At 47.5% G+C, this 17,981-nt stretch overlaps 1 protein-coding gene across 1 annotated transcript in view; it reads left to right on the forward strand.

The window, feature by feature from the left end:
- The window catches only part of LOC137526134 (carboxypeptidase O-like), a 967,352-nt gene extending 949,732 nt beyond the window's left edge, over positions 1-17,620 (forward strand). Inside the window, exon 10 of the mRNA XM_068247353.1 lies at positions 17,118-17,620. Coding sequence (XP_068103454.1) covers positions 17,118-17,395 — 278 coding nt within the window. The 3' untranslated portion in view covers positions 17,396-17,620. The remainder of the gene's footprint in view (positions 1-17,117) is intronic.
- The last annotated feature ends 361 nt before the right edge of the window (positions 17,621-17,981 follow it).

A 17,981-nucleotide genomic window follows, 5' to 3' on the forward strand; every position in this document is an offset into this window, starting at 1 on the left:
AGAAACACCTTCCTCATCATCACCATCATCAGAGTCTGACTCCTCCCCTTCCCCACACGACTCCTCTTCTTCCTCCTCCTCCCCCCTCTGTGCTGCCGCCGGTGTTGTGGAAACATCAGGTTCGTGTGTAAATGGCTCCCACGACTCCTGCTGCCCTAACTCTTCTTGTTTACGCTCCTCTACAGCTGTATCCACCACTCTACGAACGGCTCGCTCCAGGAAGTAGGCGTAGGGGATCAAGTCACTGATGGTGCCCTCATCGCGACTCACCAGTTTGGTCACCTCCTCAAAGGGCTCCATGACCTTGCATGCATTTCGCATCAGTGTCCAGTTGTTGGGCCACAACATCCCCATCCTCCCAGATTGTGTCCTTGTACTGTAATGATACAGGTACTGGGTGACAGCTTTCTCCTGGTCTAGCAGGCGAGAGAACATCAGCAGGGTGGAATTCCAGCGAGTCGGGATATCTCACCTGCAAGTTGTTTCTACGCTGAATGTCCGCAAAGTGTGCCATGACCTTGTAAGAGCGCCTGAAATGTCCACACAACTTCCTGGCCTGCTTTAGGACGTCCTCTAAGCCTGGGTACTTGGACACAAATCTTTGCACGACCAGATTAAGCACATGTGCCATGCAGGGTATGTGTGTCAGCTTTCCCAAATTCAACGCAGCACTGAGATTGCTGCCATTGTGACACACACCACGTTGCCGATCTCAAGCTTGTGCGGGGTCAGCCATTGCTCCACCTGTTTGTTAAGAGCAGCCAGGAGAGCTGCTCCATTGTGACTCTCCTTTTCAGGCAAGACATGTCTAACACTGCATGACACCGTCGCACCTGGCATGCAGCATAGGCCCTGGGGTGCTGGGGCTGTGTAGCTGGAGAGGAGATGGCGGCACTAGCCAAGGAGGAGGAGGATGACGACAAGGAAGCGGTGATAGCAGGTGGAGAGGAGGTGGCTGGAGGCCTGCCTGCAAGCCGTGGAGGTGTGACAAGTCGGTCCTCTGCGCAGCCACGTACTCTCTGCTTGCTGCCATCGGTCACCAGGTTGACCCAATGGGCTGTGTATGTAATGTAGTGGCCCTGCCCGTGCTTGGTAGACCAGGCATCCGTGGTCAGGTGGACCCTTGACCCAACGCTGTGTGCCAGAGATGACACCACTTGCCTCTCAACTGCACGGTACAGTTTGGGTATGGCCTTTTGTGAAAAATAATTGCGGCCTGGTATCTTCCACTGCGTGCGGTGTACCAATGGCCACAAACTTACGGAAAGCCTCCGACTCCACCAGCTTGTATGGTAATAGCTGGCGAGCTAATAGTTCCGCCACGCCAGCTGTCAGACGCCGGGCAAGAGGGTGACTGGCAGACATTTGCTTCTTACGCTCAAATACTTCCTTCACGGACAGCTGGGTACTGCTGTGGGCAGAGGAGAAGGAACCGCTTAAGGGAAGAGGCGGTGTGGAGGAGGGTGGCTGTAAAGGTGCAAGGGAGAAAGTGGATGAAGACGATGCACCTGAAGGAGGAAGAGAAGGAGGGTGGCTTGTCTTTTGAGGGGTGCTGCTTTTCCTCAGGTGCTCTTGCCATAGCTGTTTGTGCCTTCTCTCCAGGTGCCTTCGTAAGGCACTTGTCCCTACGTGAGAGTTGGCCTTTCCACGGCTCAATTTTTGCTGGCAGAGACAACAGATGGCTTTTCTCAGACTCACACGTGAAAAAATTTCCAAACCGCTGAACCCCCCTGGGGTGATGGCGCTAGGGTGGCATCAGCAGCTGATGTTGAAGGGCATGTTGGCTGGCTGGCCATAGCTGGTGATACATGGCGCCAGACACTGCCTCCAGCTGTTTCTGAGGACGAGCTCCCTCTGCTTCTATCATGGAGTCGTCTCCTCCTACTCCTCCTCTGAACTGTCCCCCTGGTCATCTCCTCTACCGGGAACATATGTGGTATCCGTATAATCGTCATCATAATCCTCCTGGCCAGCTGCGCTTTCCTCAGACACCTCCTCAAGTGCACCAACTTCAGGTGGTCCACCATCATCCCCATCCACACACGTTACGTCCATACTATCGCCACCTAACTCAGACGTATGAGGTGGTGTACCTGCGCCTTCTTGTTGTTGTTGCAGTAGTGGCTGGGAATCAGTGATTTCACCACCACCACCAAATAACTCCTGCGAAGTGTCAAATGCAGCGGATGTGGTGCTTCTTGTAGCGCTGGTGGCTGCGGGAGATGAGGTGTTCTGTGTTAAATACTCAATCACCTCCTCACGATTTTGGGAAGTGATGGCACATGCCTTCTTCTGAGCACTGTATTTTGGGGCAGGTCCGCACGAAATCACAGCAACACCACCTCGCACAGCCACAGACCTGCCGGTGCCTGGTGGCCTTCCTCTGGGTCTGCCTCTACCTCTTCCTCTACCTGGTTTGTCCATTTTGTCCATCTCGGGGGTATGCTAGCTATATGCAGTGAGGTGGGTTCTCACTCAACACAACGCTAGGTATATGCAGTGATGAGGTGGGTTAAGTAAACACAACAGGTACTGGGTAGTTAGATGCAGTGAGCTGGGTTCACTGAACAGTAAAGGTACTTAAGATGCAGTGAGGTGGGTTCTCACTCAACACCACAGGTAGTTAGATGCAGTGAGGTGGCCAGGTGAGTTCTCACTCAACACAACAGGTAGTTAGATGCAGTGAGCTGGGTTCACTCAACACAATGCTAGGTATATGCAGTGATGAGGTGGGTTAAGTAAACACAACAGGTACTGGGTAGTTAGATGCAGTGAGCTGGGTTCACTGAACAGTAAAGGTACTTAAGATGCAGTGAGGTGGGTTCACACTCAACACAACAGGTAGTTAGATGCAGTGAGGTGGCCAGGTGGGTTCTCACTCAACACAACAGGTAATTAGATGCAGTGAGCTGGGTTCACTCAACACAACAGGTAGTTAGATGCAGTGAGCTGGGTTCACTGAACAGTAAAGGTACTTAAGATGCAGTGAGGTGGGTTCTCACTCAACACAACAGGTAGTTAGATGCAGTGAGGTGGCCAGGTGGGTTCTCACTCAACACAACAGGTAGTTAGATGCAGTGAGCTGGGTTCACGCAACACAACGCTAGGTATATGCAGTGATGAGGTGGGTTAAGTAAACACAACAGGTACTGGGTAGTTAGATGCAGTGAGCTGGGTTCACTGAACAGTAAAGGTACTTAAGATGCAGTGAGGTGGGTTCTCACTCAACACAACAGGTAGTTAGATGCAGTGAGGTGGCCAGGTGGGTTCTCACTCAACACAACAGGTAGTTAGATGCAGTGAGCTGGGTCCACTCAACACAACGCTAGGTATATGCAGTGATGAGGTGGGTTAGGTAAACAAAACAGGTACTGGGTAGTTAGATGCAGTGAGCTGGGTTCACTGAACAGTAAAGGTACTTAAGATGCAGTGAGGTGGGTTCTCACTCAACACAACAGGTAGTTAGATGCAGTGAGCTGGGTTCACTCAACACAACGCTAGGTATATGCAGTGATGAGGTGGGTTAAGTAAACACAACAGGTACTGGGTAGTTAGATGCAGTGAGCTGGGTTCACTCAACACAAAGCTAGGTATATACAGTGATGAGGTGGGTTAAGTAAACACAACAGGTACTGGGGTATATGCAGTACTGGGTAGTACAATGTGCAGCTCCCTGTCACACACACAGGTAGTCACTGAATGTGCTGGGCTGCTGGCAGTGGCACACACAATATCAATTAGCAAGGCTGTGCATGCAACAAAAGTGTCAGTTTGACACACAGAAAAAAAATGTACAGGTTGAGCTCTGGAAAGAGCTGTTGCTGGGTGCTTTAAAAGCAATAATAATCAGTCAGGAGCAAGCAAAGCAGCCTAGAACCTAACTAATCTGTCCCTAGGAGAAAAAGTCTGCAGCAGCTGTCCCTTTCCTCTCTCTAGCAGGCACACGAGTGAGGCTAATGGCCGCCGGACCCTGCCTTATATAAGGTGGGGTGGGGCTCCAGAGCTTAGTGTAGCCTGAATGGCTACAATGTGCCTGCTGACTGTGATGCAGAGGGTCAAAGTTGACCCTCATAGTGCATTATGGGGCGAATCGAACTTCCGCAAAAGTTTGCCTGGTGCAGGCGAACGCGAACCCCCTAAGTTCGCCTGGAACCGTTCGCCGGCGAACCGTTTGCTACATCTCTACTTATGATAGACAGTGTGCTGGCTTGTAATAAATATAGAACAGGCCCAGCACCAAGCACCCAGCACCAAGACCTCCAGACATTTGAGCACATTCTTTCCTCAGGCTGTCCTCCTGCTGAACTCGAACTACCACCCTAGCAAAGCCCCCCTAGCCCCTCCCTAGCCTGCACTGACGGTGCACCGTTGTTCAACCATGGAATCCCTTTTGCTCGCCACATTGTCATCCTGTTACCCCCCCTACTTATGTTTTTGCTCATCATGCTGTCATGCTTAATCTTACTGTTATGCTGTAATGTTAATCTTACTGTTATGCTGTAAAGTTTGGATGTATGTTTGTAGATACTCCGCTCCTTCCCCATCTGTACGAAATGCCCCTTATCTGTATAACACCTTTCCCTGCCGTGTGAACCACAAAAAATTCCGGGCGCGACATCGTCGCACTCGGCGAAATAAAGAGGATTCTGATTCTGAAATGACTTTGGCCTGTATGCAGACACACAGACAGATATCCTATTGTATGTTCAATCACAAACCAGTTTCAAGCTAAGCAACGCTTATGATACACAGTGTGCTGGTTTGTAATAGATAGAAGAGGATAGTAGAACTGAAAGGCCTAGCAAAAAAAAAAAAAAACAGAATAGAACAATATGAGCCCTCAAAAGGGTTTTTGTTCTGGGGTGCTTTCAGCAATAAAGAACAGCCTAGCTAACTGTCCCTGTCTCTCTGTGGACTGTATGCAGTGTGTAACCCATACAGAGAGTTATGCTATAGTAAGTTCAATCACAAATACAGTGGAAAGATATGCACTGGTAACAGTGTGCTGAAAGGGGTACAGCTAGGACCAGCTGGGACTGTGGGCTGTATCTATGCAGTGTGTCACCCACACAGAGAGCTCTGCTATCGTAAGTTCAATCACAAATACAGTGGAAAGATATGCACTGGTGGTAATACAATGTGCTGGCGGAGTACAGCAAGGGCCAGCTGGGACTGTGGGCTGTATCTATGCAGTGAGCCACCCACACAGTGTGCCACCCACTATGCTATATAAGTTAGACCACAAATACAGTGGAAAGATATGCACTGGTAATACAGTGTGCTAGCGAACTACAAAGGCTAGCTGGGACTGTGGGCTGTATCTATGCAGTGTCACCCACACAGAATGCCAGTGGTGCACGGATAATATCCATTATCATGGAATAGCCTTGATTCACGAGCACTTTTTCACTATTCGACATCCGAATCCGTGATCGATTCTGGATCACGGAAATCGCCCACGGAAATTCCATCATTGCAAATATTCAGAATTCGGTTATGGCCGTGATTGCGGTGGAAATCCATGATTAGGTTGTGATTGGGCGGAAATGGGCAGAATTGACATCCCTGGGCCAATCAGAGGCCCCCAGCCAGGCCCTAGCAACCAAGCATAGGAGGGGATGCTCTGCCCTCCCCTCCTGTACATAAAGTGGGGGCCATTTCCAGAGCTCCGTCCTTGCTAGACTCTGTGGCACTGAGAAGATCATCTCCAGGCCATATTGTGCATTAGCAAGGGCATTTTCAGTTCTTACATTGCCCTTATACTGTATCTGATACTTGTGTTCAGCTAGCTAGCCAGTGAGTGATTACTTAAGTTAGTTGTAGTCAGTGTAGTTGTCAGTGAGAGAGTGTACTGATTACTGTGCTTAGTGCAGACAGGCAGGTTCAATTTCACACTGATTCTACTGCTCTATTACTTTATACTTGTTAGCTAGCTGAGCCAGCCAGCCAGTGAGCAACTTCAGTTAGTTACAGTCACTGCCACAGTTGTTCAGTCACTAAGTTTACTCAGCGTCCTTGGACTTTGCTACTAGCATTAGGGGTGCTCATCAGGACTCTCAAATGCGACTCTACCCGAAAATTCGGGTAGATTTTTCGCGTTGCCGAAGCCGAACGCGAAGGTTCCCGAATGTCGCACTCTAATTCGGCCAGATGACGCGTGGGTTTGGCTTGTTCAGCTTCGGTATTCGGGACTGACGTAATTGGGCCAATCAGAAGTCCTCCAGCCGAGGCCCTGGCATTGCTAGCAACCAATCAGAGGAGGGGAGCCTGGCCCTCCCCTCCTCTATATAAGGCGGCGGCCATGTTGCGGAGCCACTTACTTGCTGTGTGACTTGTGTGGTACTGAAAGATTCTCCAGTGCTGCTGCGCCTGAGCAAGTGCATTTTTCTTGTTCTAAACCTAGCGTTTTGCTTCCTAAACACCTCCTAAACACATCAGATAGCTAGTAATTTGATTGTTTGTAGTCAGCTAGTGTATAGTGTACTGTGCTAGGCTAGTGTTAGTCTGTGTGCAGGCTAGGCCTGCTAGCCTAGGGCAGCCTTAGCCTACTACTAGCTTAGGTAGGTTAGGGATTATAGTTAGTTTTGTAGTTGTACTAGTTTAGTTAATTTGTACTGCTGTAGTCTGTTAGTTTATAGCTTCAGTACTGTGTTAGTTAACAGTTACTGACTGTGTACAGGCCAGCAAGCATCCGCTGTGATCTGTGACAGACATCTGCCTGACCCTATTGATTGATTGTGTCTGACCATGTGTTACCGACTTTGTCACCCTCTGTCTGGCACACGACTTAGTTATTGTGTATTAGTACTACTACCACCCGTTCAGTTAATTTCTACTGTTAGTCTGTGAGTTTATTAGCTTCTGTACTGTGTAATAAATAATTAGTTACATCACAGGCCAGCATCCATGTGACCTGTGACTGTCATCTGCCCAAACCCTATTGATTGATTGCCTCTGACCGTGTGTGACCGACTGTAATTGTCACCAGTGCTGCTCATCAGGATTCCGGATATCCGGGTAGACCCGGATATCCGAACTTTTGAGGCCTATCCGATCAGATCCGGATTCCAGATACCTGTGCCAAAATCCGGATAGCTATCTGCGGATAGTTGGTCGCATGCCCGGATATCCGCGGATATCATGCGGGTATCCGGATCCAGGTACTGTTACCATGGAGATGACGTCCATGATGTCATTTAGCCAATCAGAACGCTCCCAGCCTAAGCCCAAGCAACCAATCACAGAGGGGAACCTTGGCCAGTCCCTCCAGTATATAAGGAGGGGGCCATGATGAGAATCTTGTCCTTGCTTTGTGACTACCACTGAGATACATTGTCCAGTGTGTTTGGCTGAAGCAAGTGCATCATCTGAGTGATACACCCAGCGTTTTAACACTTAAACACCTTCTCTATACAATTGTTTTACTGTGTTGTAGTTACCTAGTCTGTGTAATTTGTTAGTGTCAGTCAGTCTTGTCAGTCAGTCTTTCAGCTGCAGCAGCTGCCTGTGCCTGCTAGGTCCTGTGTCTTTGTGTGTGCTGTGTGTGCACACAGTCCAGGCTCCTTGCTGTTGGCTGGCCTGCTATTAGCCTTAGTAGTTACCAGTCAGTATAACTGTTCTGTTATATTGTGTAGTTGCAGTGCCATTAGTTGTTAGAGAGTGAGAGTAGTACTACTACTGTGTTAGCTGCTAGCCTGCTACTACTGATTATTGCAGTGCTGCAGCTGCTGTGCTGCTGACTGAGCAGTGTCAGTGTGTTTTTTTGTTGTACTCTGCTCCTGTCTGTCACTCCGTGCCCGTGCTGATTCACAGTCCAAGCCCGCCACCAATAATAAAGTACAAGTACCCCACACATCATCTGACTGTGACATCACATATCTGTATCTGGTACTATGTCTGGCACTGGCAACCGGGGGAGGGGCAGCAAGGCCAAGAAGAGAGGGAGCAACATTGCGGCCTCTGGCAGCAGTTCTGCCGCATCAGTCATTCCGCCGCTACCCACTGGCCATCCAGCTGTTAGGGTGAGTCACGCTGCAGAGACTCAGCAGCGTGTTGCGTCAATTTTCAAGCAGGGTCAGCGGCTCAAATTGGAGGAGAAAGACGCCGCACCTGTGATGCAGCTGATGGTGAATGACGAACACAGTTGAATGTGATAAATCCAGAGAAATCAATCAGTTTAATGTTTCATTACTCAAAACAGCTAAATGTGAGATAGCTGATGGTGTGAAGTGTGACTCTGTGCAATCTGAGTTTCCCTTGTCTATGAACATCAGATCTTCCTTTCCCAGCAATTGTTTGAGAAGATCCATTTATGATTCGGTTATGGGAAAAGTCCCTAGACAATGCAATCTGCATAAGATCTCTGACTATTCATTACCAAATGAAACTATACATGTTCCTGTCTCAGTACCAGCTACAAAATGTGTTCAGTATGAATGCTCAGACCTTGTCTGGAGTGAATGGGAACCTCCATTTCCGAGATGTCAGCTCAAAGCTCTGGTGTATAAATTAAAGAATGATTCAAAATCGTTTTGTGATCACTACATTGCCAAGAGTGAATCTGTTTTGAGAGCATGCATAGATTCTGTTTCTGATTTAATTGAAACGGAGGTATGGGAAACCGACGTTGGGAACTCGTTGATTTGTATGTGGAAGATGATTTTGAATGAACAACGTATACTTCACTAAGCTGACACCAGTGAGGACACATTTGAGGAGGGTTCCAATTGTCCAGTCCCTGAGACTCCGCAAATTAGTCTGGGGGGTCTCAGAATCTCTGCCTTTTCCAGCTTCACAATTGAGTTCAGAATCGCATATTTTGCGTTCTGATTCCTTTGAATCAACACACTTGGCTGTGTTTAGGGGTGATGCTGAGTTTCTGTCATGTGAGCCTGATGCCTTAAACTTCCAGAATGGTCCAGAAAGTGCTTCTGTGACTTCTCCTGGAGTCATGGATAGCGAAAAGATATTTTCCAACAAAATTGAGGTTCCCGGGTCTGTGACTTTTTCAATGATTGCACCTAGGATCTCACCCTGTACCATCAGGGCCGGCCCGCCCATGAGGCGGGGTGAGGCGGGTTCCTCAGGCGGCAGGAAGTGGAGGTGCGACACCAGACATAAAGAGGAAGTGACTGCGGAGCCGGAGAGAGTGCTGTGCAGGCTGCAGTGCAGACTCTGCAGTGAAGTCCGGCTGCTCCTGTGGTGCCCGACCGTGCCTCCGACCCCGTACCTGGCTGCACACAACGTGAGTGACCCGCCGAGACCGAGTCCGCCCGGACTGTGTTCTGGCTGGGACCCGCCCCCATTAGGCTGTGCACCGCCCCCCCCGCCAGCCAGTTCTGGTGCCACCCACATGATGCCGCCGGCCTCCGAGTACGACGACTCCGAGCTCTGCGGCCTCTCCTGTCTCCTCCAAGGCTGCACGCTGCCTAAGCCTGCTGATGGCGGCGGCTGCCGCCCGCTCTGCTGCCCTGCCTGATAGTCACGGTCACGGTCAGTCACTGAGCGTCGCCGACGTGACCGTGACTATGATGATGAGCCTGGCTGCTGGCTGCCGCCGGCCGCCGCTCACCGGTTTTGCCTGCCAGCGCGAGATCCGAGATGAATGGAGCATGCCCGAGGCCGCCCCAGCCATCTGTCCCCTGCCTGGCAGTGCCACAGTGCAGGATGCATGCTGGATGCCTGCGGATGCCCGACGCCTGCTCTTCGCCACCGCCAGACCCGGAGGGAGACCCCATCCCTGGTGAGTCAGTCACTTTGCTGCCTCACTCAGGCTTTCTTCACGGTCGGTTGGTCGGTCGTGTGGGGGATGTTATGTAATGTTATGTACAGCACATGGGGCCGGGGGTATAATACAGGGCACCACCGGCAGTAATGGACGTACAGTAGGGAATGAGTAATGGTGAGCGTACTGTGGGGATGGAATTGGAATGGAATCAGTATTGAAGACATATTAGGGGGGGGGGGGGGCTTGGCAAGGGGAACAGGAATCAATGAAGGGGATGACAAAGTCGAAAGGAAGGGGGAGGGGGCACAAGAAAGGGGCTAAGTGGGAGCAGGAAGATGGTGACATGGGAGTGGGGATCAAAACATGGAGAGGGAGGAGGGCAGTGACTGCAAGGAGGGGCATAACACAGAGACTCAGGAGAGAGAGTGGCAAATAAGGAGGCACAGGGGAGAGGACACAGAAGGGAGGCACAGGAGAGAGTTGCAAAGGAGTCACAAGAGAGAGGCCACAGAAGGGAGGCACATGGGGAATGGACACAGAAGGGAAGGACAGGATGCACAGGAGAGGGTCACAGAAGGAAGGCACAGGAGAGTGGCAAAGAAGGAGGCACGAGAGAGAGGGGCGGACTGAAGCGGTCTTCTTTAATTTTGCTTTAAGGATGGGGGGGGGGGGCGCCTTCACGATCTTTGCCTCAGGCAGCAGAAAGTCCAGGACCGGCCCTGTGTACCATGGATAACACAATGTTATGTTCCAGTGAATTAAATACTGCAGGTATTTCTGTTGTCTTGCCCTGCATAGAATCTCATGCAAATACGTCTATGCAGTTAACTGGTATGCAATCTGATCTTAGGAACGAAATTCAGTCCCTGTCTGTCGCAGAAACATTCAATGAACTCCAGCCCTGTCCTCTGAATCTTTTAGGGATTCAGCCCTGTAATATGGATACTTCTGTACCCAATGGTGAATTTCCGTTTAATTCTGAAGATGTCACGGAGACTCTTCTTATGCCTGTAAATAAGTCTTGTCCTGTGAATGAGTCTGAAAACTGTCTGAACCCTGGTTTGGATGAGCTGAATGCTTTGTGATAACGGACTGTAGTGAGTTACCTGAGTCTGAGATCTTTTTGAACCACGAGAATGGTGACTTGCATGACCATTAAGTGAGCTTGAATTTCAACATTGAGTTCTCTGTGGCTGGCCGTGAACCCCTGTCTGAATCCAGTTTACAGCCTGGCAGTGACCAGTTACCTCAGTCTGATTTATGTTCGGACTCTGGTACTCATCAGTTACCCCACACAGAAACTTGTTTGCAACCTGATGTCAATTGTTTGAGCCAATCTAAATCTTATGTGGGTGAGGATATTAGTCATTCCATGCCATGTTCTGGTCAGGCTACGGTGGGTTCTGAGGTCCATAGTTCCTCAGCGTGCCCAGAGGTTATTCCTGTGCCAGTGTGCCCAGACGTGTTCTGTAACCCAGTGTGCCCAGATGTGCCCTATGTGGTTATGTGCCCTGATGTTTCCCTGGTGGTATCAAGTCCTGAAGGCGTCGGTAGCGCCACATGCCCAGATACAGTTCTGAATTCTGTAAACTCTGTTGGTGACAATAGTTTTCCTGAGTCTGGCTTGGGAACTTCTCCTGGTTATGTGGGGGGTTCTGTTGATTCTCCATGTGGCTATTGGGGAGGTTCTAGTTGCTTGGAGTCTCTTTGGAGCTTCGAGGCATTCTGGGAGATCTCTGAGGATTTTTGCCTTAGTGCTTGGAACTGGTTCAACAATAAGTGTTGTTTCAGAAAGGACCGTTGTGGAGGGCATAGCTTTGAAAGCTTCTGGTTCTGTGGATATGACCTGAGGGACTGTGGGTATCATGCCAATGGTTTCTGTGGCTTCTGTTATGATGGTTGCGATACTGATGGGTATCACTCTGGGACTTGTAGTGCTGATGGACATGACTTTTGGGGTTCTGGGACCGACGGTTTCCATCGTGATTTTGCCAGTTCTGGATTTTTCTCTGTTTCCCCTACTCCAGCCTCCATGAAACATCGATCTGATCATTCTACTGAAGGGATTAGTTCTAGTAGGCGTCTAGAATCCGCCTTTAAAGGGGGGTACTGTAATAATCTCCTGTGTGAGGTCTGTTTTGTCTTCAGACACTACTGCAGCCAGACTATGCTGGCTGCTGTCTGCAGAGATTTTCTGACATTTACAATGAACGAATTGTCCATTTGCATCTCATTCGCATTTCATTGTGGTGTGGTCTGCTATTCTGAATTCAAGTGCTATGCTGTTTGCATGGGGATGCATGAACTTATGAGATGCAGATTAAGTGAATGCAGATGGCTGCCTTGTCCCTTTGCATGCTTCTCTCTGATTGGTGTGTTCATCCATAAAAGTCACTTCCTGAGTCTGCCTCCCCGCTCGACATATTGCTAGTCTATAGGACTGCAGTCCTGGGTCTTTGTTCATGCGAATACTCTGTGTTAGCACTCATACCTTTGATAGCTGTAATAATAACTTTCATTATTGTATTGATATTCTGTGTCAGACCTTAGTCAGATCCTGGTGTGTTTGAACCGGCAGAACCCCGGGGATTCACACATAGCTTAGGTTCATTATTGTAATTGTTATTGATATTCTGTGTTGACCTTTTGCTTGTACCTCTGACTCCGCTCTCTGCCTCCTAATTCTGTACTGTGCCTGTCTGATCTGTTGCCGATTCTCTGCCTGATTACCGACCCTGATTTCTGCCTAACGATTCTGTACTGTATCTCCTAATCTGTTGCCGACTCCTGATTGTTTGACCACTCTGCTACCAGTGAGTTCCTCCCACTGGGGCTTCCCGCCTTGGTGGCGTTCGCTACTTTACTGTGCACCAAAGACGTGTACTTCTCATAACAATAAAGTATACTGATTTGTTATGTTCTGTACTGTTTGTATTGCTCATTGCTGCATTTCGCATTGAGCAATTTCTGTCTGGCATCTGTAGATGTTCTGTGAATGAATGTCTGTTTCCTCAAAGTCTGCTGTCAGTTTGACAGACATTCATCTGATCTGTGGTAGATCAGTTCCTGTTCCTGTTCTGTTATTAAATTGCTCATCACTGCATTCGCTTTGTTCAATTTCGGTCTGTCATCTGTGGATGGTTCAGAGGATTAGTCTTGCTGTGCCCCACAGCTCTACCTGCTGGCTGGATTTGTTCCTCCCCAGGTGTATTCCATTACTGGGCTTCTCTGTCTGAACGCTTCTGGAGATCTTCTCAGAGTCAGCGTACACGCTGTGCGCTGAACGTGGAGATCGTTTCCCGCAATCGTTACACTAAGCATTACCTTGTACTCATACTGTGCTGTGTGATCTGGTTTTCTTGTATTCCTGTATTGTCATATTGCTGTGTGTCACCCTAAATAGTGTCTTTAACCTAAATTAATGTTCAGCGCTGCGTAATATGTTGGCACTTTATAAATACAATAAATAAATAAATAATTGTTAACCAACTTTACTTCAGTTTTGCTCATTAAACCTTCTATTGTTTAATTGTTTGCAAACAATTAGGATTTTAACTCATGAGCTCATGGTATTATTTGCAGACTAATTATTCACCTCCTTAAATTTAATTTACTATGGGTGCACCCAGATCCTAACCAAATTCCTTGTAGATGCCCTTGACTAAATAGGAGAGAAAGAAAAACACTATACATGAATACAACATAATCAAATGTTAGATGTCTTGACTTTTTTTTTTAACCACATACATTTTCCTTCAGAAATATCTGAAAAACAAAGCATAATTATGTTAATATCCTCACATTAAGACACCATTGCTACTTCACAATCTGTTAGGTTACCCCTATACTGTAAACCTGTTGAGACAACAGAGTGTATTCCATTTGCAACATATTATTACACATTAATTTTTGAACACTGCCACCATATATCCCAAGAAAAAAGGGATTGCAATGTTTGACAAACTACAGATTAGCCAATATGGCATACTGGCTAGCGGGGCATAAACTGGAATGTTTGGCCAATGTCCTTGGGAACCGTATGCAAAATTATCATTTTCTTTACAGTTTGTTTGTTGGCCACAATTCCAGATTCTGTTTCCTAGCTTACCTGGGCTCTGAAATGCACCAAAGTTATCATGACTTTCATAATTGTGAGGGGAGATAGTGCTCACAAACTTGGAGATATTACTTGAGTGCCTGTCATTAACATTGTGGCTTCAACAATACCGCTTCCTATGGCCAGGTTTATGACATTGATAACATTAGAAAATGTTTTTTCTGTGTACCTTTATATGCCACAGATACATTGGATGTCTCTCTCTCCTTGCCCTCCTCACAACAATCCCTCAGTATATTAATGAATTGTTGATACGAGATGACACTTTTAAGAGCAAGTTTAACTGGGTGGCTTACCATCAGGGTTGCTCTTCAGGACTCCCGAATGCGAATCTACCCGAAAATTTGGATAGATTTTCCACGTTGCCGAAGTTGAAACCGAACCCGAATGTTCTGCATCATGCCGAATCCAAATGCAAAGGTTCCCGAATATTCGCACTCGATTTCGGCCGGATGACGCGGTGGGTTTGGCTTCGGTATTCGGGGATGACGTCATTGGGCAAATCAGAAGTCCTCCAGCCGAGGCCCTGGCAATCCTAGCAACCAATTAGAGGAGGGGAGCCTGGCCCTCCCCTCCTCTATATAAGGCAGCGGCCATGTTGCTGAGCCCATTCTTGCTGTGTGACTGAGCGGTACCGCGGCTGCTGTGATGATGAGGGAGGAAGCAGGGGAGAGAGAGTGGTTCCCATAGTAACGGTGATACACATCGCCGCTACAGAAAGCCGCTCTCCTGCTTCCTCCATCATCATCACAGCAGCCACAGGGCGCCCTGCTGTGAATTAGTTAAGAGCAGGAGAGTAGAATAGAGGAAGTGGCGCCGGCTAAAGTAATAGCAGCGGGGGGGGGGGGGGGGGGCACTTCATACCCATACTGGGGCGCTATACTGGGCACTACCTACCTATACTGGGCACTATACGAGCTATACTGGGGCACTACCTACCCATACTGGGGCACTATACTGGGCACTACCTACCTATACTGGGCACTATACTAGCTATACTGGGGCACTACCTACCCATACTGGGCACTATACTAGCTATACAGGGGTGCTACCTACCCATACTGGGCACTATACTAGCTATACTGGGGCACTACCTACCCATACTGGGCACTATACTAGCTATACAGGGGTGCTACCTACCCATACTGGGCACTATACTAGCTATACTGGGGCGCTACCTATCCATACTGGGCACTACCTACCTATACTGGGCACTATACTAGCTATACTGGGCACTTTACTAGCAACACTGGTGCACTATACTAGCTATACTAGGCACTATACTAGCTATACTGGGCACTATACTAGCTTTACTGGGGCACTACCTACCCATACTGGGCACTATACTAGCTATACTGAGCACTTTACTAGCTATACTGGGGCACTACCTACCCATACTGGGGCACTACCTACCCATACTGGACACTATACTAGCTATACTGAGGCACTACCTACCCATACTGGGCACTATACTAGCTATACTGGGACACTATACTAGCTATAATGGGTACTTTACTAGCTATTCTGGGGCACTACCTACCCATACTGGGCACTATACTAGCTATACAGGAGACCTGGGTTCAAATCTCGGCTCTGCCTGTTCAGTAAGCCAGCACCTATCTTAGTAAGGAGTTTCTTGGGCAAGTCTCCTTAACACTGCTACTGCCTACTGAGTGCGCTCTAGTGGCTGCCTCGCAAGCGCTTTGAGTCCGACAGGAGAAAGGCGCTATACAAATACTGCAATTATAATTATACTGGGCACTTTACTAGCCATACTGGGGCACTACCTACCCATACACTAGTATAGTGTCCCAGTATAGCTAGTGTAGTGTCCCAGTATAGCTAGTGTAGCGCCCATACTGGGCACTACACTAGCTATACTGGGACACTATACTAGCTATACTGGGGCACTATGCTAGCTATACTGGGGCACTATACTAGCTATACTGGGGTAACTAAACTCCCTATACTGGGGCAACTATGCTAGCTATGCTGCCGCACCCCAGCCCTCCCTCCCCCCAAAAACACGCTGCGCACAACACTGTACACTAGGACGCCACCCATCCACATCTTGAATTATTAATAAATGAAATTGGTCTACTGTCTGTTCACAGTTTTGGAGGGAAGCAAAGGGACTGATTGTTATCTGCTGAGTCTGCTGGAGCTACTCCATGGCCACCACTTGGTCCTAGCTTGTAACACCTATGTGTCACCAGCTATGTGTGAAAAGCTGGAGGAAGTGGAGGGGGTGAGGGGCTCTGCTTTCTTCAGAAGAGAGGGTCGAGAAAGACATCTGCAGTACATTTACACAGGACTAACAGTAAGGGGCTGGACCATTACAAAAGTCGTTGGCGATTACGCACGCCTTTCCGTAATGTTCATCACAGGGGGTAGGAGATAGACGCCAGCACAGCCCTGGGGCAAACCCAGGCAAACAGGTTTTGTATGAGCTTGGAGTCCTCTGCTGAATCATCCACTGTCGCTCGTCAGGGGCTGGGTACTGATGTCATTCCTATACAGCTATTGTGTGGCTGCAAACAGTCCTTTACAGTATGAAGTACAGGCCTTTGTTTACCGCCCAAGGCTTATCAAAAGATTCCTTGTGTATAGCATACAAAGTTCAATCCATGTAGATACATCTGAAATAATTTTAAACTCCAACAGTACTTATGTATGCAGTTTTACGCTATGATGGTTTTATTCTTTGTTTTATACTGGTTGAACTCGACTGGTTGAACTCGATGGACGTATGTCTTTTTTTCAACCAAAATAACTATGCAACTATGTAACTATATGCATTGGAGCTTTTTATTCTGGTATTAAAGAGAGACTGAAGACTACAAGTGCCAGTGGGGTGATTTGAATTAGACACTAGATCCACCTGATGTCTGAAGTGGTTACAATCCAGTGAGCGCAATCTGCCCTGGGAGAGGATTCACGAGTGCTGCACTTTTACACTGTGACACAGGTGGATGTGTATTCTTTAGAGTCACGCTATGTGGAATGTGTTTTATATTTTTTAGGAACGGTGGAGAGCGCAGTTCAGCAATTTGTTATATTAAAAGGATTTTATTAGTGTGTATTTACAATCTAACCTTTTGTAGAAAGTACAGGGCATATAACCCACTCCTTTCTAATTTATCTTTATAGCACCAGTTACTCTAACTACTCTCATTGCCTGTTGGGGCAATAGCTCTTCAGCTTTGAAAAAAGAGTGCTGATAAAGGGGAGGGAGAATTTTGACACCACTAATATTTCAAATTTTTATTTCAGATTATACCTCTGGGTCCTCCGCAGACTGGGCCGCTGATGAGGACATCAGATTTTCATATACCTATGAGCTGAGGGATGATGGGGAATATGGATTTGAGCTACCGGCTGAAGAGATTAAACCTACTTGTGAAGAGGTTTTCACCTCCATGTTGTTAATATTTGATCACATAGATGAGCATTATCTAGGGCCACTTGAAGGCAGTGCAGTGGCTGTCACTTCTGCCTCTCTTACATTTCTCTCATTTGCTGTCTGCATATACTTTGCTCTCATGCAATAACTGCATTATAATTTTGTCTATTCTTATGGCAGAAAAAGAAAATACATATAGAGAAAACAAGATATTTTAAAAATGACACCCTTAATGGACGACTGAAAAGATTCATAATTTAAGCTATCAGGAAGAAAGTCCTTTTACTTCTATCAACCATATTTTTAGATAAAAGCGGAAATCTTTTTTTTTCAAAAACACTTTAAAGTTAGATTGTATAATGGTATTATTAGTTTCAACGGATATTCTTTATGCAGCTTTGTTATATAGCATATTTAATAATATACTTCATTAGAATACGCATTGAAGGTTTTATTGGTACAAAATGTTATTGGCATTGACATTGTCAGTAACTTAGTGGAAGTCTGTGGTTGTACAGAAAGAGCCAAACCTGCTGTTCACACCTCCCCAGTCACTGTATCTCCTGTACTCTCCAGGTCCCAAATAGTACTGTAGTCCTCTATAGTTAGGCTCGTCATACAAGATCCAGTGTTCTTCAGGAACATTGCAAGAGTAGAATTTCTCATATACTTGTGGACAATCTTCAGTAAATTCCATCATCTGTCATTTGAATTCTCTCTTTCACATACTCTAA

Source organism: Hyperolius riggenbachi, chromosome 7 (assembly GCF_040937935.1).
Source record: "Hyperolius riggenbachi isolate aHypRig1 chromosome 7, aHypRig1.pri, whole genome shotgun sequence".
Taxonomy (NCBI): Eukaryota; Metazoa; Chordata; class Amphibia; order Anura; family Hyperoliidae; genus Hyperolius; species Hyperolius riggenbachi.